Raw genomic sequence first — 23,318 nt, forward strand, 5'->3', positions numbered from 1 at the left:
ACTTTTAATGGTGATTCTTTGTGGCTCTTAAAACCATCTGCTGGTACTTGAACAAATAATTTCTTATTTAAAAAAAATATCCGATAAACAGAGACGCAAGCCAAGACTTCCAGCATTGACAAAATGACAGCTCCAGTTGTTAAAAACTAGAAATATTCCCATGCCAGAAGAATGACTCTTCAGCCTTACCTTTCAATTCAGCACACACTTTTTTTATTTTTTTATTTTATTTAAAAAATAGTTGCATATACAAAAACTTACATAAAAATAAATTTTATAATTATTAAAGGTTTCTTGTTCGGTTTTCCGGTCTTCAATATCATTTAACTTAATCGCTCTATTTCTGCTATTTAATAATAATATATACAACAAATGTATGGATTTTACGAGTATGCGCGGAAATGCTGGAAAGAGCTCTGAACTGAAGAAAATGGCAGTGTCAAACTACTGACTGGCTACAGAAATGCTGAATGGAGAGGCGAATGGTGAGCATAGACTAGTAAAGAGACTAAGCAGCAGTAGGAAAGAATGAAAATGCAGAACTGCAGAGGAGGAGAACGGACAGTGTATGTGGAGGCCAAAAAAATGAATCCAGATTGTTAAACAAACACAGAAATGGCATTTACTTCCTAAAGTTGAGTAGCGTATCGGGTATTTCATTAATGTAGTTCTGAAATGTTCAATAGATAAGTAAAACTTTCATTTGAAATAGATTCCAATAACTTACATAGAGTGAGGGATCCACGCCATGATTGCCAAAGTCTGCCCACTTGGTAAGATCAATCGAGGGAATAATGCCGCTCTTGCAGGGCACTCGAGGGTTACTAAAATATAGCAAAAATGTAGTAAGGTATCTCCTCATTGCAGGTCTGACAGCTCCACTTACATTTCGTGATCTGGCAATACCATGGGATAAATTTGCACGGTGTCTATCAAGTCGGTGTTGTCGCAAATCAAGCGGGAGAGCTTCGCCTTGCGTATCTCCTGAAGTTGTTCGGGTGTGAAGGATGAGGGCTGATTGGGCAGCTCGTACCAGAAGCGATCGCCACGGCGCAGATAACTCATTTGGGTGGCAATGACACAGGCAAAGGTCGGTCCCAGCATAGAGCCAGGCAGCGACTTCTCCGAAACACCGCCAGACCACAGATCAATGTCAGATGGGTGACTGCAAGTGAAGTTAAATGTAAGTAAAAGTCGAAAATAAATCCTCGAAAACCTACTCAAAGATGCTGCCATAACGCAGGACTGTCTCATTGGGCATGGAGCCGTACATCTCGTCCCATGTGTTGGAGGTGGGCAGACCACAGAACTTGCGGAACTCCATGTAGCCGGGAATGCCGAACTCGCGACCGCGCTGCATGTTGAACGAGACCAGATCCATGCCAAAGCGGGCGCCCTCCTTCTTGAACAAATGGTTGGTCACCTCCTGGGTGATGGAGTCGTCCATGGCCTGGGCCACCTGGTTCATCAGACCCATGAAGTACTCATCCAGAACACCAGCACGGTACAGATCGTAGGGACGACGAATCAAGTCCGACAATCGTTTCGAGGCAATGAACTTGTGGGCCTTCGACCAGCGCTCCACGGCGGTGGGCAGCAGCGAGTGTCCAAAGCGGAAGGCGGCACCGGCAAAGGAATCAATGATGCCCGGATTCACTGCCGAATCATAGCCATCCCAGTAGCCGTCCTTCTGCAGCACCAGGCCGAACTTCTCCATCACCTCCTTGCCCAGAAGAATGGGCAGGAACTCGTTGTATGTCACGTGCTGCACAATGGCAATGTTGATGCGTCGTGCCTCCTGGAAGAGGGTCTCGTCGTCCCAGTGCTTGTTGATCTGCGCCAGCCCAGTGGCCACGCGATTGTGCTCTCGTGCCATCAGGGTGTGCATGCAGGTGAGGACCAGCTGTTCATTCACACGAATCTCGCCGCCCTCGAAGCAGTACATGCTCTTGTTGGGTCGCGTGCAGCCCTCGTCGGGTATGTCCAGCTTGAGGGGCAGCAAATCCTTCAGGCCGTACTCCTGGAACACGGGATTCATGCGCATCAAACCACCATAGCCAGTGCGTAGTTTGCGGGCAAATGCTTCCTTCACTCCGTACACAGTATTGGCATCGATGACGCCGGTAAGAGTGTTGAACTGTTGGCGGGATCCTGAACAGAGTTTAGGAGTGTTAGTTGGGCTGCCAATTGGAAAAGGTCGATTGAAACTTACCCAGTCGGCAGCCGGGTCGTGGCGATGGGAAGCCGCGCACGAAATCGATGCACTTGACATTAAAGAGGCGATAGAAGTAATCATCATCTGGCACGCGGATCTCGTTGCAGTAGGGATGCTTCAGATGCAGCGGACGCTTGCAACACTCCTCCGGATCGTTGCGGTTGATGGGATCTGTGGGGGGATTCAAGATTGCATTTACACCGCAGCTGCTTATTGCAAATCGAGACCTACCCAGCGGTGTGCCCGTGAGCGTGAAGTCATGATCCATGAACTGACCCCAGGCAATGACCATTACGGTGCCCGCGTGATCATGATAGCCATCGTCGGGATGCATGGTGCGTGAGACGACACGCGAGAAGGGCAGGTCCCGGCCTGTAACCGATATCCGTGGGGCGTTGATGCCATCCGCATAGAGCGGCCCAATCAGTCGCTGGAAGGGAGCATTCGCCGCACCCCAAGTGGGATGCTCAATGTTGTTGCAGAGTCCATCAAAGCGACGGTACTTTCCCGGTCGGCACTCGACGCCCGCAAAGAAGGGCGGACACACCTCCCGTATCATCGTCTTCGATGTGTCAATCGTGGGCAGACCCTTCTCAATCTCCTCGTAGGACAGTCCATAGCTGGAACATAAAAGGAAAACCGAATTGAGTTGCCAGTCTGTGTGAGATTAATTGCATCTAAATGCGGTTCACGTTCATCGCGCAACTGCGGATATCGCTAAACTTGGCTCTTTCCTGTGTCTCTCTGACTGACTGTGACTGCCTGTCCGATTCTCTGCGCTACGCGAAATGTTTATTGGAAAATTGCAAAATTAACGTATTAGCCCAGTTAGCAAACGGCGTGTAATTAACGCGCTTTTGGCCTGGCCAACACTGACAGATATTGATGTTGATGTCTGACGTTGACAGTGGCAAACTTTTTTGTTTGTTTACTTTCAATTGGTCTCGGCCTTTTTTCAATTTTGGCTCGATAGTCTCTTAGGCTGACAAACTCGTATTTATAGGCAATTAAAAGCTCCAGAAAAAGGGGAGAAAACCACAGTGCCGGCACATAGACACATAAATATCCAAAGGGACCGCCTCAGACGCCATAGACCGCTCTTCCTCAAGTGCATGAGAAAGCGAGAAAAGCCAAAGGGAAATTGTTTCTGGGCATCTATTGTGTGTGATGTGATAGTGAGATGGGAAGTGGAAAGCTGTAAAACTTCACAGCCAATTGAGTCTTTAAGCGAGTCTGCAATTTAGATGTGGTACAATGGTGCTTTAGGGTCGTGAAAGCCGCGAAAAAAACACAAGACAAAAGATCTTGCAGCGTGATTCACTCCGTCACGGCAACAAATCAATCTTCCATCAATGATTTACATTACATTACATCTCCTCATTTGCATGACATCCTGTTTACAGTCGACTCTTTGTTTTATAGAATAGCCCATACACAAAACAGGCAACAGCCAACAGCCAGTCGCCTTTTGCCGTTTACAACATGTTATTAGCCATAATCAAAAGATTATACAACGGCAATTGAACCAGTCGCAGCTGCATCAGCTTGAGCATCAGCTGGAGTTGGAGTTGGAGTTGGAGTTGAAGATGCGGTAGGCGAAGACGACCCGAGCGGAGCCTTAGACGCGATGAATGAAAGTCAAACACATTGCACCGTGGGCAGAGGGGACCAACATTTGAGCACATGCTCTGGCCGCCAACTGTGGCCAACTGACTTGGCAACCCGCTTACCCACATACCACTCCGCAACACTTCTCACCACTCCACTCCACTGCCATGCAATAGCCAATCGTTAGCCAACTCCAGAGTGCAGAAAGAAAGGCTTCAGGATCGAAGTTGTAGATACCTTGGTGGATGGACCTTTCCCGAATGATTTTTGTTTTTCGAGTGATACTTTCAGGCCAAAGGTCTCCGTGAGTCAAAGTCTTTACCGACTTTATTCTACCTTCTGATATGTCTATGCAATATACCCCCTGTACTCCACGTTTACGGGGTATAAAAAGGAGAAATAAAACTGGAAATGCAGTGTGGCATCTTCCGCAGCTTCTGGGTGCTTTGGGTGTTGGGGGGTGCGCGGGTTTGGATCGGAGTATCGGGGAAGATAGTCACGCGCACTCTCACTGTGGCTCAGTGTCTGGCACAGCGGTTCATTGCATAATCCGCGTTTGTTTTCATCTGCTGCAAGCTCAACAAATAGCTGCAAATATTTTTGTATGCCAAAAATGCGGTTGCGGCAGTGGGGAAGCGTGTAGCGCATGGAAGAAGGCCTCGTGTGCAACTCGAGTGCCTGTGCACCAGTGACTGGCCATCAGTCAGAGCACGCGGAGCACAAATTTCGGCATTGCAATTAGCATTTGCATGTGCCAGACTTTCAAAAAACTCCATATACATATCCCGCAGATGCTTTTATGTTCCGATTTCGGCGGAGCACAGAACCTTGAAGGCTGGCAAACACAAGAAAACACAAGACAAGACAAGACAGGCCGAAATCTCATACATATTCGATGACTGCAGGCGGTCTTAACCGTGTTGCACGACTTAACTGCCTTGTCATGCGTTATTTGGCAACGGTTATTAGTGCCGAGGGAGCTGGATGGTGGGCGTGTCAGGGCAACTTTCAAATGCGTTTACCGTGGATTACTTACGTGCGAGCCAACTGTATGGAAATGTCGAGCAGCAGCTCGCCCACGGTGGCCAGCTCCTCCGGCTTCCAGTCCGACTTGGGTTGTGCCACATCTGCAAACACACCCAAGACATTATATTATCCATTTCATAAAGAGAGACCCACTTCCCCAGTCCTCCCACTTACGTATACGCTTCCGTGCATCCAAGTAGGCCGCATTGATGGCATCGTAGGTGATGCAAGTGCCGGGTCCATTGTTGTAGGGATTCCTGCAAAGAGCCACAATGAACAGATTGATGTGAAAGTGTTTTCAATTGGCAATAACAGACAATTTGTCCCTTATCACATGCTACCACAAGCCCACACACACACCCTTCCTTCTTTAGAGGCCTGCGCAGTGGCGGATAATCAAATTATTGCCAGGAGAATGCATCAGGCGGCTATGAAGCGAGCAGCTCTCGATTCCTGGCCACAGTGCGGAACGTGACTTGGTCGAGGCAACATCATCGGCATGGATCTAAAGCAGGCACAGAGCAGGCTCAACCAAATACTGAAAAGCCATAAGCCAAACTATTTGGGTGAACATTTTCAGGACTTGTTGCGCAGCTCAGGCGAAACCTCGTACTTTAGTCCAAAGTTGACCAAATGGCTCAAAGTCTTTCTGGTGATCATTGTGCTGCTGGTCAGTTTGAAGTACTATCAAGAGGAGCTACAGGGAAAGGTGAGGGAAGGGACTTCCGCGATCCCAGACTTGTTTATTGCCTCTCCCTTTTGCACTTAGAATTGTGCCCTCTCCTTGCCGCGTCCCTTGCGTTATGCTCTGCGACCACCCGAGAGCTGTGAGTTCTGTGTAAACATCAAAAGTGTGCCACGTCTCCAAGAGATTGGTCCGAAGGAGTTTGAGAGAAAATATGCATACAGTGGAGCGCCTGTTATTGTCAGCGATGCGACACAAAATTGGACAGCAATATCGGTGGGTAGCACAATCAGTGGAACATCTTCAGAGCAAAAGTAATCACTTTGGAACAGCTCTTCGACTACTGGTACTTTCGTGATGTCTATGGCAAGGCGATGCGTAAGCAGCGCATAAGGGACTGTCAGTTTTTGCCCTACAAGACGGGATTCGAGGACATCTATGAGGCATTGGACATGCCAGAGGAGCGAGTGGCACTGAAGGAGGGAGAGCAGCCGTGGTACTTTGGCTGGAGCAATTGTCATGCGGAAACGGCCGAGGAGTTTCGCAGGCACTACGGCAGACCCTATTTCCTGCCTGAAAGCTCGGAGAATAATGCAGTTGATTGGTTCTTCATTGGCACATCCGGACTGGGAGCACAAATGCATGTGCGTATGCGACAGGGGTGAGCAGTTGGGGACTTATTGATTGATTCCATCTCTTTCCATACAGATTGACAACGTGAGACTCCCGTCGTGGCAGGCGCAGCTGGCAGGCAGCAAGCGCTGGCTGCTGGTGCCCCCACCCGAGTGTTATTTCCAATGCCGCAGCTTCGATGTGGTGGTGCGGCAGGGTGACATTAGTGGGTACAAATTGGATTATATGGAATAACGATAGCTAATGCAATACACTTCCAGTTGTCTTGGACACTAACAAATGGTACCATCAGACCTTTGTCCAGCCTGGAGCCATCAGCCTAACCATCGGAGCTGAATATGACTAGAGTCGACCGGCTTGTGGCGGATTTTCCGCGCAACAGGAAACGGTCAGCCTCGACATCTCCATCTCGCGGAGGCTGTGGCCAAAACAAAACACGGACAACTGTGGCTCCAACTGTAACTGTTACAGTAACAAACTTAACTTTAACATTGCATATTTTTGTCTCTCTATGTGTTTGCCAGCCGGTTTGTTAATTAAATGCCAAAAACACGCAAATTTCTTATGTTGGGCATCTGCCCGAGAAAATCCTCCCCTTAAATGGGGGGCAGCCACTTCCTCGAATGGTGCGACATGTAAAACGCGTGTCAGGCGACAACGATGCGTGTTAACAATGCGTAAGTATTAAGTAATTGCAGCAACAACAGTAGAAGCAGCAGCAGCAGCAAAAGCAACAGCAAAACGAACAGAGAAAAATGTCCAACAAATAGCAGCGACATAGACACATGGCCAATACACGCAATGCAAAACCATTTCAGCTAAAAGCAACATTTTTCACGAACTTGCAGCCATTAAATGCGTACGTATCCGTTAATGGAGCATACCAAACCCACCACAGCATCATGTATCCAAAAAGGATACAAGTATTGATGTACTGAAGATACTTATTGGACGAACTCTTTTCCAAATATAAAACTTTATTTGGTTTTGGTATTCAAATTATTTTAAATCCTTTTCCCGATATCTTTAGATATATTGTGAAAACTTGTACAGTGAATTAGCATGGCTATTTTTGTTGTCAGTGCGTTTCATCTTCGCCATGGCAAGTCGCCAAGTTGCCACGCATTTTTCTTAGGCAAATTTGTCAAATTGAAATCGAAAATGGCAATGTCTGGCACTTAACTGGTCTGCCAGTTAATTTTTGTGCAAAAGCAAAAAGGAAGGAAAAAAACAACCTTAGTTAGCCACAAAATTTAGTGCGCGTGGTAAGTTCAATGTGCGCATAGCCGGAGAGTTTTGGGCCAACTAGAAAGTTGCTTGCATGCGGCACGCACTGCCAGAGTCCCGCACAGTCTCTGTGCGGCTCGGACCTGTACCTGTACTCGTACTTGTTATCCTGATTGTGTGTTTGGCTGCAAAGTAAAAACTAATGTTACGAATATTGGGCCCGGGGATCGTGAATTCAATATGCGCTCGCAGGTGCGCGACCAAACACACTTCCTGATCGAAGCGAAACCGTATTGAGTTGCATGGACTGCTGCGGCGTATGCGTAATATTGTGAATAATTGCAAAAGCGTGTCGTAAACGCGCTGGCAAAATATTCAAATATCATTTATCTATGCGAGAGCGGGTCTGTTTCACCTTTTTCTCAACATTTCGGTGGCCGCCCCATGGCATAACCATGGAGAGCGACCATCGTGTGTCTCTAAGGGGCTACTTCGCTTACGCAGATGTAAGCGGGGAGACGGAGATGCAGACAGAGATGCTGTTACTGTTGCAGTTGCAGACTCAGATACAGATACAGAGACAGATACAGACTTGTGGTAGACAAACAGTTTTTTTTTTCTTTTTGCAGAGGCCGCAATGAAAGTGGCCGTGCCAAAACCAGTATTTAAGTTTAAGTAGGTTGCCGCTGCCAATTGTTGGCTGCATTTTTCCCCCAGCTGACCGCAACGCAGCCAGGTTCAACATCCACGCCAAGCCAAAGTCAGCTTTAACGATCTTGCAGACTCACGTTTTGATGGCCGGCGACCCCAAATTAGCTCCAATTCCAGATGACCCCCGCACACACACACAGATACTCGTATTCGATCAGAGCATCGAACAGTTTTCAGCGGCTCAATCTCGATCTGGATCGTGTGACATTTAAAATATAGATATCTGTGCTGGCGGCCAAGTGCCAGGCCAGTGCCATAAGTGCTGGCTGAAGTTCACGTCGGGAGGCATTGTGTCTTGGCAGTGTTTCAAAGTCACTTTTCGAAATCATTTCAAGACAAAAGTCTGCCATCTGAATGGTGGTTTCGGCCCCACGGCAGCACAGGTGGGTTTATTTTACAGCTTTTCCGTTTTTTCGTCTTTACGTTTTTCCGTTTTTCCTTTAACATCTGCAAGTGTTGCAATGCCATTTGTTTGGATGCTGGTTTGCTGTTTTGCTATTTATGTTTGCGGCTTTTAGTCGTGCGGTTTGCTTGCATTTTTGTTTCTTTTTTTTCCTTTACTAATAAGTTGCTTTGGTCTGTCATGTGACTTCATGATGCGTCTGTCTGCATCATATGTCTGCGCTGTCGTCGCGGTCGTCGATGTCGTCGCTCGAGGCCTGTTCGAGGCCAAAACCATCTGCTGCCATGCTTCATCGTGCTTGTTATACCTAAGAACTAATTCTGAGCAAGTGTTTTGGCTTGGGTCTGTTTTGACACCTCTTAGGGGCAGCTCTTTCCCTATATAAAACCAATCAAACCATCGGTTAGACCTATAGTGTGCTGTGACCGACCAGAATGAGATTGCCAGCAGTCCTGATCTTCTTCGTGTTACTTGGCCTCAGCCAGGCCAAGCATAAGAGCTCCGATCCCGGACCACTTACTAACTGCACCTTGGAGGAGACTCCGGTGTGCGGCTCTAGGCCTCAAGCAGGCACACGCACCGTCTGCACCTTCCTCAACATTTGCTTCTTTGACGAATTTGCATTAGCATCGCCCAACGGTGAGTTGAGCAAAATGAAATTAAATTTAATTTAGAATTTAGGATAAAACTTCTCTCACTTGCAGGGTGGCGCCTGCAGAGCAACGAGCCCTGCCAGTGGCCGACAAGGGATTGCAATCAGATAATGGACGAAATATGGAAACCAACAACACAAGCGCCTGCCCGAAAAGTGAAGAAACGTCGCAAGCAAGGAACACACAAAAATTCAACAAAGCCGCACCATACAATGGTCCAGAAACGTCGCCAGGCAGAAGTCAAATTTCCAATGGATAAGAACTTAAGACGAGTTCTTGAAGATTCTTTTACAAGGGACTTGCAAATGGAGAGCACAGAGGCACCGAAAACCGCGCAACCTTGGCACTCAAGTCCAAGGAAGAGAAAGCATCACGCAACAAAGACAACCCAGCATCCTTATATGAAACAAGAAGAAATAGATTTGAGGAAGAAATTGTTTGTTAAATAAAACGCAAATGGGTTCCAAGAAAAGTCTTTTGATTTCCCCATGCGCCTGAATGAAGACGTCGACTGTCTAATGTGGCAACTAGTCGTGTGCTGCAGCAGATGCCATCACATCACTCAGCAGGCGCACTCACCATGGTACCTCCCAAGGCACAGCAATCACACCGCTTCCTTGCAACTGCAACTTCAGCAACGTCACTCGACTCGCCTCTCCCATATGTTTTTACTGCTGCTGCTGCTGTTGCGGCTGTTGCTAATGATTAGCTCAAAGCCTGTGTTGGGCCATGTTGTCGTAGGTGTAGAGCATCGACAGGTAGCAGCCCCATGTTGCCACTGCTCAAACAAGCAGCAGCGGCAAAAAAAAAACTGCGACAGCCAGAGACAGAGCCAAGATTTATGGCTGTCAGTCAGGCATTTGCGCCGTTTCGGTGTCAACGTTCAAATATTTGAGTCTCAAACATAACCCAGAATGCTGCCGAGCCACTTTTTTCTGCAAAAGCGACAACACACAGTCTCTATTTGTACTTACAGAGTGCCGCGGAATAGATTCACATTGTAGTCGTAGACGGAGGAGCGACCAGGTCCGGCCAGCAACAGGGCGCACTCCGATCCATGGGCCGTCTGGAGCTGCTCGCCAAACTGATGATACTGCGCCTGCCCGCCGGCGGCCACAAGGGAGAGCAGAAGTATTCTGAAAGTAGACGAGTGGCAGAGAGGCAAATTAATACGTTATACCCAAGTGCATATATGCAGTGGAGGCGGCACGCCTCTTTGACAAATAGAAACACGCCCGTGGCCAAGAGCATTAATCAGCCAACAGCCACAGGTCGGCGAAACGGCACATATGGCAGCTGTCCCTGCTGCCAATGGGCTATTTGCATTTTGGTGTTGGTGTGTCTGTGGCCATAGCTAAAAGTATTGGTATTGGTAAGTCCAAACGGTCATTGCTTTTGGACTGGTCATTGTTTTGGGCGTTTCGGTGGAGGCAGGGCATGGTGGGAGAACCTGACATCTGACATCTGGCAGCCTTGCTTTTATATTTCGATTTAATGCGCTCGGATTTATGACTTCGGGGCTCGTGTTAATGCCTTGTTGGCTTTTGTCGCCTGACCAGATTTTACTCGACCACAAAAAAACGCAGCAACAAAAACATATTTTCGGGCAATTGTTAATGCCTTTTGATAATTATTGCTATTGATTGCTATTGTTATTTGTGGCTAACAGTAAAAGTATATGGCTTTAATTTACAACCCATTCAGTGTTCCCCTTATTTTCGCTGATATAAATCAAAGCATGGACTGCCACAAATACCCTTGCAGGGAATTGAAAACAATTAAAATGAGTTTAAGTATTTAATTGCAATTTAAAGACTAATTTCTCAATTATTTAAGGACGTGAACTTTGAGTAACTGAACTTTAAATACTTTGCTAAACAATTGGCTGACAATTATCAATTACATCAATTAACAAATAATTATAATTATTTCCTTGTTTTTTGGGCATTTTTTGGGTTTTTTCGTTTACCAAAATCGCTAACTTCTTTCATTAATCGTTTGATATGAATTTTCTAATATTTTAACAGAATTTTTCTCGAATAACTCTCACTTTATTTATAGTTTTACTTATACTTTCCGAACTCTATAAGAGAGCAAAAACTAAAAAATATTTGAGTAAGTTTTAATGATGCTTAGTAAATATTTTTATAGTAAATTTATGTTGTACCTCATGATGCTGCTGACACTCGGTAAATACACTAAAGAGTGAAAGTACTTTGCTTTTCATTGAAAGACCCACCGAAGGGCAAAGCTCCCTGGGCAGCAGGTTCGCTTATATAAGCCCGAGCAGAAACAATAACGCACTTAAGTCCTTTCACTTTTCATTTGGCACAGTTGAGGCTTTCTTTTCAAGAGACCACATTAAATGTGATACCTTGTCGGACGTGCCACAACATGGGCCCTGTATTCCATTACACATTGAAGGGGGCCTGAAAAGGTAACCCAATGCAGTAAATCTGATAATTTGTATACTTCAATGAATCTTTTGTAGGGGAAAACTCAAGTATTTGCACAAATGTTTAGCTCAGAACATCTGCCGGCCTCTACCCTATAAAAAGCCTTCACTAGAGTTAACCAAAATTCACTTGATTTTTTACATCATGAAATCTCTTTGCATCGTTCTTCTGATTGCCTTAAGCTGCCTAGCTCTGGCTGAGGCACAGTGCCCGAGAGTCTGTACCAGGCTCTTTAGTCCTGTTTGTGCCAGTTGGACCCGTCGTGGCATAACCGATATCTGCACCTTCCCCAATGAATGCACCATGAGGAATCAGATTTGCAAGCTCAATAGGGGTAAGTCAACGACATTTATCAAACTATGAAAAACTAATTGGTGTCCTTGCAGATTGGATTCTAAGGGCAAATGTCGCCTGCACTGATCAAACAAGAAACTGCAGATCCCTGCTACAGTAAAATTGTTGTAATTTCTGTTGCCCAAGCACTGTAATAATTCAATAAACTTGCATATTATTGTCAGTATCAGAACAATTGACAGATGATTTAAATGAACTCATACTTTTCTGTAGTGAACTTTGTTCAAGGCATCCAATTGTATAAATGAAGGAATCTTATTGTACGGGAATAAAGCAGTATTTGCACAAAAGTTTCAGGAACTAAATTGTTTGTGTTCTGCCCAAAACATATGCCAGGCTCTGCCCTATAAATAGCCTTATCCAGAATTAAGAGTCAGTCACAAAAGTTTTGTCAACATCATGAGATCTCTTAGCCTCATTCTGCTGATTGCCCTAAGCAGCCTGGCTCTGGCTACGGACCAAGCAAACTGCCCCAAAAACTGTACGATGGATACTGGTAGTATTTGTGCCACATGGACGCGTAATGGCAGAACCGACATGTGTAGCATCCACAATGAATGCTTTCTTCGTCTACAGAGATGCCGGCTAAATCGGAGTAAGCAAGCGATATTTATGAAATTATGATATACTTACCATTGCTTTCTTGCAGATTGGATTGTAAGGAGAAATGGACCGTGCCCAGGCGAAACAATAGGCTGCGCCCGTCTACAATATTTTGCCCAAGCAATAAATCATTAAACTTGCATATTAATCACAACGGCAGTATAGTTTATTACAAGTCCATTACAGATTGGAGGGGATCTGAGTATAACTGTGGAGTACAAGTAGCCTCATTCGGTAAAGTGTGAAATTTGTTCACTTCAATGAACTTCTTTGTACGGGCACAGTTTTTACTTTCTTCTGCTCAGAACATCTGTCGGGCTCTGCCCTATAAATGGGCGTATCCAGAATTAAATATCATTCACAAAAATTTTGTCAATATGATGAGATCTCTTTGCATTATTGTTCTGATTGCCTGTCTCTGGCTGAGGGACAATGCCCGAGAGTCTGTACCAGGCTCTTCAGTCCTGTTTGTGCAACTTGGACACGTCGTGGCATAACCGACGTCTGCACCTTCCCCAATACATGCACACTGCGAAATCAGAATTGCCAGCGCAATCAGAGTAAGTCAACGATCTTCTATTGTATTATCGAATACTATTTTATTTTGAATTGCAGATTGGATTATACGGACAAATGCAGCCTGCAGAGTGGAGACAAGAGACTGCATTGTTATCCGACAGTAATTTGTATAGCCCAAGTCCCAAGTAGATAATCCCAAGAGCAGAAAGTAAACAGAAGACTTACACACAGTCATATAATTCAGGTACAGCTTCCATGATTTGCAACTTCATACTTTTGGGAGATAACTGGATTAAATGCTTATTAAAACTCGTGACCGGCGAACCACTTTCATTTCATTTTGTTATTCGCACAGACATGAATTTGGCTCAAGGTTGCCCTTTAAATATTTCACACAAATCAAAAATGTTATGGACCTCAAAGTGCGCGGAGCGTGCAACATACTCGTATAAGTATTTTGCGTTATGAGTGGAATGCTCACCAAATGGCACTTCGTTCATTAGCCATCATGACAGGGCAATTAGAATGCCAACAAAACGCATTCGCCCACACAGACTAGAGCTCTGGGGTTGACATGCTGCCACGCCCAGACACTGCCACGCGTGCGCGGCTCACAAATTGGCCAGGACGGTGGACGGAGACGGCAACTGGGAGAGGGACGGCGCATGGTCTGTAGATCGCTGACTTAATTGACTGCCTGGACAGACGCAGAAGTCAGAGATGCAGATCAGAGTTGCGGGCCAGCAGGCCACTGCGTAAGTCAATTAATTGTTGCTCGCCTTTGGGGCGACAACTTTTGTGAAAGGCCTGCACGCAACGTCCTTCTGGCCAGCACCAGTTACAGCCTCAGCCTCAGCACCAGCACCAGCACCAGCCCCAAACTGAATTTATGCATAGTCACATGCATACATATATTGTAAATATATTTTTGGTATATGGTATATCTTTACACCTGCCCGCAAGAGTCAATTAATTTTGGCTCCTCGATCGGTGGCTGGCCAAACGACTTTTACATAAATTTGCAGCTTCGACTTATCTAAGTCACTCGCTCAGAGAAGCCAACACTTGGATGACACACATATCTGTGTGTGACCAGAGCTGTCAACTTTCCGTGGCAACCTTTTGGGGTCGCACAGCGAGTCCCACAAGACACGAACAAAGAACGGGCGCAGTTGCCCAATTAAAGTCGCCAACTTGGGAGAATCTCATCCAGATATACGTACACATATGTATATATATAGGTCCTGTACTGCAGCCGCTAACCAGATCTGTGCATATTTTGAAGCGCATCTTAAAGTTGACATTTGCTAATAATATTTTGTTTCTGCCTCAGCCATACGTTAATTGCCCGATGCATTGTTAGACAATGCATACTCGTACTCGTATGGCTGCTGATTGTATCGTACTCGTATAGTTTGCTCTGATGCTGCTGCTACTTATGTCATCTTTGCCGTAATACCTGGCACAGAGCCCCTACCGCTACACCTACCCCTACCCAGCCCAGGCACCACCAGGGGCGTGCCAAGTGCATAGGACTTTTTGTTTGTCTCTTTCTTTGTTCGTGTGCTGTGGCGGCCTGGCGCTGCTGCTGCTTGCCACATCGCGCTCGCATTGTCTGCCAGGTTTTCTATGGAAATCTGCTGCTGCTGCTCGGCATGTGGCTGCTGCTGCTTCAGCTGGCTTCTTGTTAGCTAGCTGTTGCTGCTAGTTGTCATGCAAATGTGTTGAAATGACTTTGGATACGTAGAGTACTAAAGAGAAATTCATAATCTGTCTGCAAGGCATTTTTATTGATAGTGATTAAGTTGATACTTTTTTGATTGCTTGATTGCGTATAAAAATAATACTTGAATATATGCATTTCTTCACGCCTGCTGAGTCCCATTTAACTCTAAATTGTTGATGGATTAGCTACGCTCATGGGAAGGTCTCCGTTATACGTTCGCACCATTTCGCTCAGAGTTTTGACTGGCATTGCCTGATAGTCGAGTGGAATCTGTGATTAGTGTTAAACGAATTTATAATATGTTATAATATATATTATATATTCATTGTTTTGCTCAATGGTTTAAGCTTTGTTGAGGTGCTCTGTCATTTACTAAACGTTTTCATTCTTTTCTTCCAACCCCACAATAAGCTTCACGAGTATAATTCTGCGCTGAGAAGCAAAAGTTGGACAATAAAAACACTTTAACAATGTTCTCAAGTTCCAGAACGAACGAGTCCAAATTGCTTTGACCAACCAAAATCATAAGTCAAGAATATAACGTGGGCTTTACGATGCTTGTCCTAGAAAAACAAATTTTTTAGAGATCTCGCTCGCAAAAATTCGTTTTAAAATTAGTTAAAATGCTGAATTGAAGCTAACAAGCGAGTGCACAGGTGTGAGATAGTTTCGATATGCAAAGATAAACATGGAGTCAGAATTGCAGCTCTATTTATAACCAATGGAACCCATGCGGAGTGAATCTCGTTTGTATTGCTGATTGCTAATGCCAGCCAGCCGCAGGCACTTTTAATTGTTGCACTTAGCTTTTGCTCAACTGAACGCTTTGCACCGGCCAATTGCTTAATTGATTCTCAGATCTGTGAGTCTGTTACAGACAGGTAGCGCTCATGTCTTCACATCCGTTTGGCATTTCGATTGCAGCGGTGTAAAAAGCTGAAACCAAATAAAAGTCTATAGAGAACACATGGTGCATACTTGATACACAGGCAGGCAGGCAGGTAGTCAGTCGCTGTGTCAGACGGCGGCAATTGCAACATGACGCACATTTATGTGGCATTACTGTCGCCTTCTTTTTTACTGGGCCATAAATTGGCAATGCAGATTTGATGGGACATAGTTATGGGCTAAGATAAGCGGGCCAAAGCTGCCTTAATTCGGGCCACTCTGACCCACAAAGCCACTCACGATCCAATCGCTCTGAGGAAATCCACTCACAGGCTGGGATATTCGGCATATGTGAAGGGTTTGATATATCACCAAAAAGCAGCCAACTCGGTCCACGCACGCAATCCAGATAGCCATCGGACACGGCTTACGTGCAGTTTATGGACTAGGCTCAAATAGAATGTAACCAAAACTGCAGCTGTAGCCGCAGCTATGTAACTGGCCAACTTGTGTCAGTGCCTGGGCCGCTATCGGGGGCTGAAACACCGCCGATCTTTGCTCTGACTGATAACCGAAGCTGGCAATCTGACGGCATTTTACGCTTTAACAGCTTATTAATTGTGCGACCGCCTCTTGCAGATTTATACCTGGCAAGCTCTCGGCTAATTGCATACAAATTGCAACGGCTGGTCCCAGACCCAGTAAAACAGCCAGTCAGCCCCACAGCCTCATAGCTGGCAATATTGTTGATTCAATGCCAACTTATTGACCAAAATCTACGAACATTATGAAGTGCAGCTCAATGCAAAACTGGCTGCTGTCCAGAGACCTGCCATTGATTGTACATAAATCAAATGAAAAACAACTTTTGCATCTATGATGTCTATTTTGAATGCCTTTTTTCGCCTTTTCTAACAAAGTCAACCGCCTTGACTTTCTTAGCGGAGTTTGAAGTGCACTTCTATGAGACAGAGCGGCTGAGCATCCTCAGACAATGGCAATGTAGGCGGCTGTGTATGGGTATGTACCGCGTAAGAGCACGCCACGTGATGTTATAGCCACAGGCAGGCGCCTTTCACCGTGCCGGTCGATCCGAGTCCCAGATTTCCCCCCCTAAAAATAGCTGCAACAATTACCAAATTTTGTGTAGTAGGCTACCCGGGCTTATGCATTCAATAGCTCGGGTATGTCTGATGATGTCTGGCAATTGGCACATCGTCTTGATCATCATCATCATCATCATCAATTTGAGTGCGAATGTTGCAAGCACTCCACTCGGCCTGCCTACAAATGAGCCAAGTGATTATTCGGGTTCGGTTTTGCTTTACTTTGGGGCTTCGGCATTTTTCAGTTTGTCTGAATTTGAGTGTTGCGTAGCCGCAGCATGCCAGCATGCAGCATACATTTTTTTGCGCTTTTGCTTTATTTAAATACCTTTTTATTTATTTTTATTTGTTTTGTGAAATATAGATATGTGTTTGTGTACTCGTAACTGGCAGTTGCATCTGTTTCTGTTTATGTTTCGAGTACTTTTGCTTCTGCCGCTGCATCTGCCTGTGTGCCTGAGTGCCTGCAGCATAGTTTTGCCTTAGTTACCACATAATTTTGACGGTTGCATTTGGGTTACCTCGACTCTCACGATCCGATTCATAGCCGTATCTGTAGCTGTGCCGAGTTGAGGCACCAATTTGCAGCGAATTGCGTCGACAACTTCTGCATTTCAATTAGCAGACGTTCCGCTGATAAGCGCCAAGGCCTGCCCTGATCTCAGTCAGTGTTTGAAATGAATACAAACACTTTTCACTTTCGGTTCTCACGCTGGTGCGCTGGGTGTACAATTGGTATTTCATGTGTGCCCCAATAAAGTTTCATTTTGTCAGAGCTATTTGTAACACTTTCTCGGCCCGTGAGTCAGCTATAAACCAATAAAAGATCTGTTGAGTTTTGAAGCACTTTTCAGTGGCATAAACATGTGTCGGCACTGAACCTGAATCAGTTCATCGTAATAAGAGGCCCACCCCTGGCGTCCATTCATAAAGAGCGCTCTTCCACCTCCATCACTCCATCTTTCATCCACTCAATCAAGGCATCACCATGCCATTCATGATCCCTGCTTCTCCGACTTTCTTTTGTTATAACATCAATCAACGGGTTTCGCGAAATCAAAGCATGTTTAGCTAATGCAAAAAAAAATCTAATTAAAAATATATATATCGAAAATGGGAAACAAATTCAAAAGGTTGCCTGTTGTGGGCAGGCATGACGTGAATCGGGGCTTTTGAAAGTGAAATGATTTTAAGTAATTTACGTTAATGTAGCGCATTAAGAGCGCATCATCAGCCACAGCAGCAGCAGCGGCAGCATCATCATCCACAGCCGAAAGAGATCTGTAAGTCAAAAGTGAATGTTGGTCAACATTCACTTTAAGAAATCGAGCAGTTGCTAAATAAAGGTACCTACATATACTCGTACATCCATAGATGTACCTCCATTTATCCATCAATGTGAGGCTGAGCCATAAGTCGTTTCAATATTTCTTATGTTCGAGGGTTTGAGCTGGGGATTGGGCATGAGTTGTGCGAGTAATTGTGGCAAACACATCAGGCAGGCATTATGCCCATAAAAAAGAGGAAAACCACGGCAATATGCTACCACAAGTCATGGCTTTGACTGCCGTTGTCTGGGCTCTTGGCTTGGGTCTGCTGAACCTTGTAAGGCAGTTTATGTAACGAAGCCAGTGGCCAGAGGCGACGGTAGAGCCACAGCCAGAGGCAGTCAAAGCCTGGTAGCCTTTGGCTGTTATTTGGCCATAACAAAGGCACCCACATTGATCGATTTGGCACTCATTAATACGCAGCCCAATGCGACGCTTTATCGCCCAGTCCCGATCTCGACTTTGACTTCGACATCGATTGAATGCACTTCGCGCGATCGCCACTTTGCCGCTTTCCAATTTGGCACCAGCCAAAGCCCAGCCCAGTCCGGGATTGGGCCGATTGTCTGATTTATGTGCATGCAAATCGGCAAACTGCAAGTTGAGGTGCTGGCAGCCTTGACACAAATTCAACAGGAGAGCAATCAACGCTTCCCGCCTACCAACCTGCCTGGCCTGGCTTGGCCCGGCTGGCTCCGCTCTCTATGGCCACAATTATGTCTTCATTTTATAACATTTTGCCGTGGCAAGGCAAACCGAGGCACGACGGGCTGGACTGGATTTCTGGCAAGTCACGAGGCAGATGCAGCCAACAATTGCAGGCTGGCAGTCAGGAAATCAACCCGTTTGCTGCTCCGTTTCTCGTCTTCTACATTTAAGGAGAAAGTAAAACGCTGACTGCCGCCTGCAGCCTGATCGATTTCAGCTGGCAACTGGTTGGACATGAAGTTCAACATAGAGCAGGGGCACACACACAAACACACTCAAACACAAACACAAACAATTGCGACCAATTGTGCAACCCGATTTGAACTTCGCATCCAATGTTAATGACCCCGTTTGGCCAGAGCAGAAAAAAAAAGAAAAGAAACAGAGTGGAGCCCAGTCTAAGACTGTTCTTGGTCATAACTCTGTTTTTATGGTGGCCTGCAGTCGAGATTTGGAAAAACAAATCAACGAACGAGGCGACCCAGCAGAGCACAGTCAATTAGCAGCTAGACGCTAAGTCCCGGCAACGCCGGGTTTTATGCTTATTGCAGCCGTTAGTCAGTTTCTTGGCCAGTTGGGTGTGAGCCGCCACCAGGTACTACCGTTAGGACGTAGAACATGCCGGCAAATTATGGCCAAGTCAACAAGAAACAACGCAACGGGTCCCAGTAATGACAAATAGCCTGGACACGCCCGGCTGGCTGATCGTCTGGCTGCTAGTTGTACTGTCTGGCTGGCTGATTAAAATGAGGGCGGGTGGCGGTGCCCAACCTTGTTGCAAAAGCGGATAAGCTCCAGCCCGATTGCCTTGCAACTATCATTGATACTGAGGAAAAAAACAATTTAAATATTACTCCTAAGTATATTTGCCTGCTTAAAGACTTATCTTTCACCTTTGGCTTAATTGATATTTAAATCGAAACCGAAACCGAAAACCCCAGCTGAGCCCCATATTAAGCCCGTATCTGAGGTGCGACTTTGGCGGATCAGTTTGGAGCGGTGCGGCTCAACGCAGCGGAAGCTGAGACGGCCAAGAGCGTGACCTGTATGCTCATTAATTTCGCTGTTTTTGGGTGCTGATTTGTACATCATTAGGGGGTTGGGTATGGCGCGTGGCCGGGGGCCAAGAAACACTAGTAGAAAGTGGCAGGAAACCATTAGCATGGGAAGTTGTTAGACAAGCAGAGCTTACACACAGACACACAGAAAGCCGGGCCTGACTCTGCAGATAACTCATCCAACTCATGGCTCAGAGCTCCATGGCTCAACCTGAATATAAATGGATGAATCAATGTACTAATATGGCGCAATGCCGTTTTATCATGCAGCCAAAATCATCAGAATGCCGCATACCAAACGAAAAACTTTCTGTGCCAACGAGTCAGAACTTTCCAGTTACCAACGCACACGCACACGCACGAGCGCACAAAATACATAAAGTGAGAACACTATTGAAGACATACCGACTAACAGATACCCACTTTTTGAGTACAACATTTTATTCTGGAACGCACATAAAATGTTTTTTTCTTTTAATTTTTGTATACAGACAGACGGAAATGACAATCGGAAATGCATTCTTCATCACAAATGGAACATTCCCCGCACCGTGCTCTAAGATTTACTGGGTACCAAAGAGAAAAGAAAACAAAAGAATTTCGAAGAATTTCGTAGAACTTCGTTTACAAAAAGTTGTCATAACAAAGCGCTAGACGCTTAAAAATTACATAAAAACGGTTAAAGAAAAGATGTCAAGAACCAGTCGACGACGACGACGACTGTGTAAGACACAATTCTTAGCCACTACTTATACGATGCGACTATGACCACTTGCCACACACGCGGCATGGCGTTGGGCGGCTTCTATGTTAGAAAATTAACTGGAAACATTTGTACCAAAAATGAGAATGCAGCTCATTAAAAAATAGCCAAGTCGAGACACCTTACATACCTTAAGATCATTTCGTTGACGTTGCACGTTGCCACTTGGCCGTTGGCCGTTGTTGGACTTGTTAATGACTTCTTTAAATGCGCTTGGCTGTTGCCTTTTTGTTTGTTTTTGGTCTCCGAATACTTTTCGCACGCAATGGCTAAAGGCTGCAAATTAATCCAATTATGGCCGACAAGGCAATAAACTAGAGACGATGCCCCACGCTAAGTTCGATGCGGACTGTGTTGGCCTTAATTAATCTTAAGCCTTTTTTGGCTGCTGCGATGGTTCGATGGTGCTTTAGTACGGGTGGGAGCTCGGCGCGGCTGCCGCAGACTTAGCCGCGAGTTCGTTGCCAGAGTCTTTTGCACTTTCTGAGAACCCAATGGGCGGGAGGAGGGAGCACTTGTCCGCGACTGAGTGAGGCTTTTCCCTGCAGCACAACTTTTACTCTCGAGTTTCACCCTTTTGTCACTGGCCTTTTGGTTATTTCTTTTTTCTTTTCTTTTATTTTTGATCGAAGACACTTGCTGGTTAGCGGCCCGTTTCCTGCTTCGCGTCGCGGCCACACTTTCACACACACAGAAGATCACTTTGTATGCACTGGGTGTTGGGTACCGTTACTACCATGTACTGTTGTCCGCCTGCACAACCTCCTCGGAGTGTGTCCAAATATTAACTGAACACTGCCGGTCGAACGCTGCCACAGAAAAGACAAAAAGAAGAAACAGCAACAGCAGCAGCGGCAGCGATCGGAGAGGCCGGCTCCGACGTCAACACCGACAGCGACCGCAGCAGCGATAGCAGCCAATACAACGGCTTTTTTCTTTGGTTATCAGCAGCCAAGTTGCCGGCATGCCACGGGCATCGGCGAACGAAGCAGCAAACTCAACGATCAGACGCCCAAAGACGAGAGCAAACGACGAAGCTTGAGCTTGCCTTCATCGTCGTGCTTGAGTGAAAGTTGAGTTTGAGTCGAGTTGGGTTCGCTTTGTGGTGTGTTTAAGGCTGCGCTTTTGAGTGTTTTCTAGTGCGAAGTTCGCCTCCCAAGTCTTTTGATTTAATATTCCGCTAATTGGTAGAAACCCAAACTAAAACATTATCGCCAAGAGTCTCATAAACCAAACGATTTTACGGTGATAAATATTCACCATTAATCACTGCACTAAAAATACAATTTAGATTTAAGACTTAGCTGTGAATATAAATCGCTACGCGTAAACTCGTTCCGCAGGAGATCGTTAATAAAATGTATTTATTATTTAACTATTCATTTTGTGAACTTAATTTTGGCACTGATATTTGGATATAAATTATCAAAAATACTCGAAAACAAATATTTCAGTGTAAATGCTGACGGAGTTCCTTCCATTCTAATCCAAGGATTCGTTTCAAATTGATTTTAGTCATAGAAAAAAACATCTGTCATAGCACAACCCAATCATAAAACGCTCATCACAGGAATATACCCAATTAATACTGACAACCACCAAATCCAATCACTATCCACAATCTTCCATGACCATGTATAAAGGAAATCTCAATCTGTGGCTTGGTATTTTTCGTATATTTCTTGCAATTTGCCAAAACAAGCTGCACCTCCGGCAGACCAATCACTTAGAGCCTCGTCCCAGTCCGAGCTAGGGCATACGTATCAGTTGGAGCCAATTAATTTAATTTGTCAAGCCGCACAGACAAATCAGGAAAGCCTTCGGCATAACTCAAAAATTAGGAGTGAGTAGCAGCACACAATAAAATGAGATCAACAATAATAAATATAACAAATAGTGCGGCCAGAAAACGTCAAAATGCGAAGCAGTTGAAATTAATTTTGCCTAAGCACCGCAAAATGATTTTTCTTGTGGTGGCAGGAGCTCATTCTCCGTAGCTGAATCTGTATCGATTTTGTGGCCTTTGGCTTTGGGCTTTGTCGCATTTGACAATTGCTTTGCATGAACGCACGAATATTGTGCAACAACATTTTTGAGCCAGCAGCAGCATAGACAACAGCAACAACAAGAACAACAACAACAACAAGCGTATTAACAATGTACATATGAACCACGCATTTTTTTGAAAAGTTGTTTGTGCCACGCTTTTTTTGTTCTTTTATTTAACTCAATTTTTGTTTGCGGCCGTCGCTGTTGTCTAAGCATTAAGCACCGAAAATTTTGTATTATCGACCCGGTTTGACTGCATCGAGTTTGGCTCCTTTTTTCTCCACTTCTCTCTTTGCAGCGCCTGATTTGCGGTTTCTTCAGTTTTGTTTTTTTAAACATGCTATTAATTTTTAATGGCGTGTGACATTTTTGTTTACGCATAGCCCCAATGTAGAGCAAAACATTAGCATGTCTGAGGTATTAGTTTTCAATTTTTCTCGCTGCCATTGAGCCATTTGATGGAGCCTTAATTGATATTTATCGTTAGACGGACCCTGTCCATGTACATCATAATACAGCCTGCATGGAGTCGTGTAGCCGACAAAATAAAAACTCATTACTCGTCGGCCAACGGATTGAATGGTAACGCGCCTACAATT

At 45.3% G+C, this 23,318-nt stretch overlaps 3 protein-coding genes across 4 annotated transcripts; 2 read left to right on the top strand and 1 right to left on the bottom strand.

Annotated features, from left to right (window-relative positions):
* Window positions 1-256: 256 nt before the first annotated feature.
* On the bottom strand, window positions 257-21,637 carry LOC117897729 (peroxidase). The gene is made up of 10 exons (XM_034806756.1): window positions 20,801-21,637; window positions 10,136-10,297; window positions 5,024-5,106; window positions 4,860-4,950; window positions 2,447-2,835; window positions 2,213-2,386; window positions 1,221-2,151; window positions 887-1,165; window positions 728-824; window positions 257-670 (listed from the first exon to the last, which is right to left on the bottom strand). Exons 1-10 carry the CDS (start codon window positions 20,809-20,811, stop codon window positions 623-625), a joined length of 2,265 nt encoding a protein of 754 aa, XP_034662647.1. The 5' UTR covers window positions 20,812-21,637; the 3' UTR covers window positions 257-622.
* Window positions 5,325-6,716, top strand: LOC117897730. Its single transcript, XM_034806758.1, has 5 exons — window positions 5,325-5,558; window positions 5,619-5,810; window positions 5,867-6,178; window positions 6,243-6,372; window positions 6,428-6,716. The coding sequence occupies exons 1-5, from the start codon at window positions 5,349-5,351 to the stop codon at window positions 6,511-6,513; spliced, it is 930 nt and encodes a 309-aa protein (XP_034662649.1). The 5' UTR covers window positions 5,325-5,348; the 3' UTR covers window positions 6,514-6,716.
* Window positions 11,762-13,431, top strand: LOC117897731 (turripeptide Gsg9.2). 2 transcript variants are annotated; one of them, XM_034806760.1, is made up of 3 exons: window positions 11,762-11,818; window positions 13,002-13,134; window positions 13,190-13,431. In XM_034806760.1, exons 1-3 carry the CDS (start codon window positions 11,762-11,764, stop codon window positions 13,255-13,257), a joined length of 258 nt encoding a protein of 85 aa, XP_034662651.1. In that variant the 3' UTR covers window positions 13,258-13,431. The 2 variants fall into 2 exon arrangements, with proteins under 2 accessions (XP_034662651.1, XP_034662650.1); XM_034806759.1 differs by lacking the exons at window positions 13,002-13,134; window positions 13,190-13,431 and adding an exon at window positions 12,004-12,140 and having other exon boundaries at window positions 11,762-11,951.
* Window positions 21,638-23,318: the final 1,681 nt, after the last annotated feature.

The sequence above is a fragment of the Drosophila subobscura genome, chromosome O, assembly GCF_008121235.1.
Source record: "Drosophila subobscura isolate 14011-0131.10 chromosome O, UCBerk_Dsub_1.0, whole genome shotgun sequence".
NCBI lineage: Eukaryota > Metazoa > Arthropoda > Insecta > Diptera > Drosophilidae > Drosophila > Drosophila subobscura.

Excerpts from the sequence above, each read along its gene's own strand:
- LOC117897730 (XM_034806758.1), top strand. The coding sequence starts at position 5,349 with ATGGATCTAAAGCAGGCACAGAGCAGGCTCAACCAAATACTGAAAAGC. Across the intron at positions 5,811-5,866 it reads AAAATTGGACAGCAATATCG|CTCTTCGACTACTGGTACTT; the intron begins GTGGGTAGCACA and ends ACTTTGGAACAG. Across the intron at positions 6,179-6,242 it reads GACTGGGAGCACAAATGCAT|ATTGACAACGTGAGACTCCC; the intron begins GTGCGTATGCGA and ends CTTTCCATACAG.
- LOC117897729 (XM_034806756.1), bottom strand. Across the intron at positions 5,107-10,135 it reads AATCTATTCCGCGGCACTCT|GAATCCCTACAACAATGGAC; the intron begins GTAAGTACAAAT and ends GGCTCTTTGCAG. Across the intron at positions 4,951-5,023 it reads GGATGCACGGAAGCGTATAC|ATGTGGCACAACCCAAGTCG; the intron begins GTAAGTGGGAGG and ends GTGTGTTTGCAG.
- LOC117897731 (XM_034806760.1), top strand. The coding sequence starts at position 11,762 with ATGAAATCTCTTTGCATCGTTCTTCTGATTGCCTTAAGCTGCCTAGCT. Across the intron at positions 11,819-13,001 it reads GCTGCCTAGCTCTGGCTGAG|GGACAATGCCCGAGAGTCTG; the intron begins GCACAGTGCCCG and ends TCTCTGGCTGAG. Across the intron at positions 13,135-13,189 it reads GAATTGCCAGCGCAATCAGA|ATTGGATTATACGGACAAAT; the intron begins GTAAGTCAACGA and ends TTTGAATTGCAG.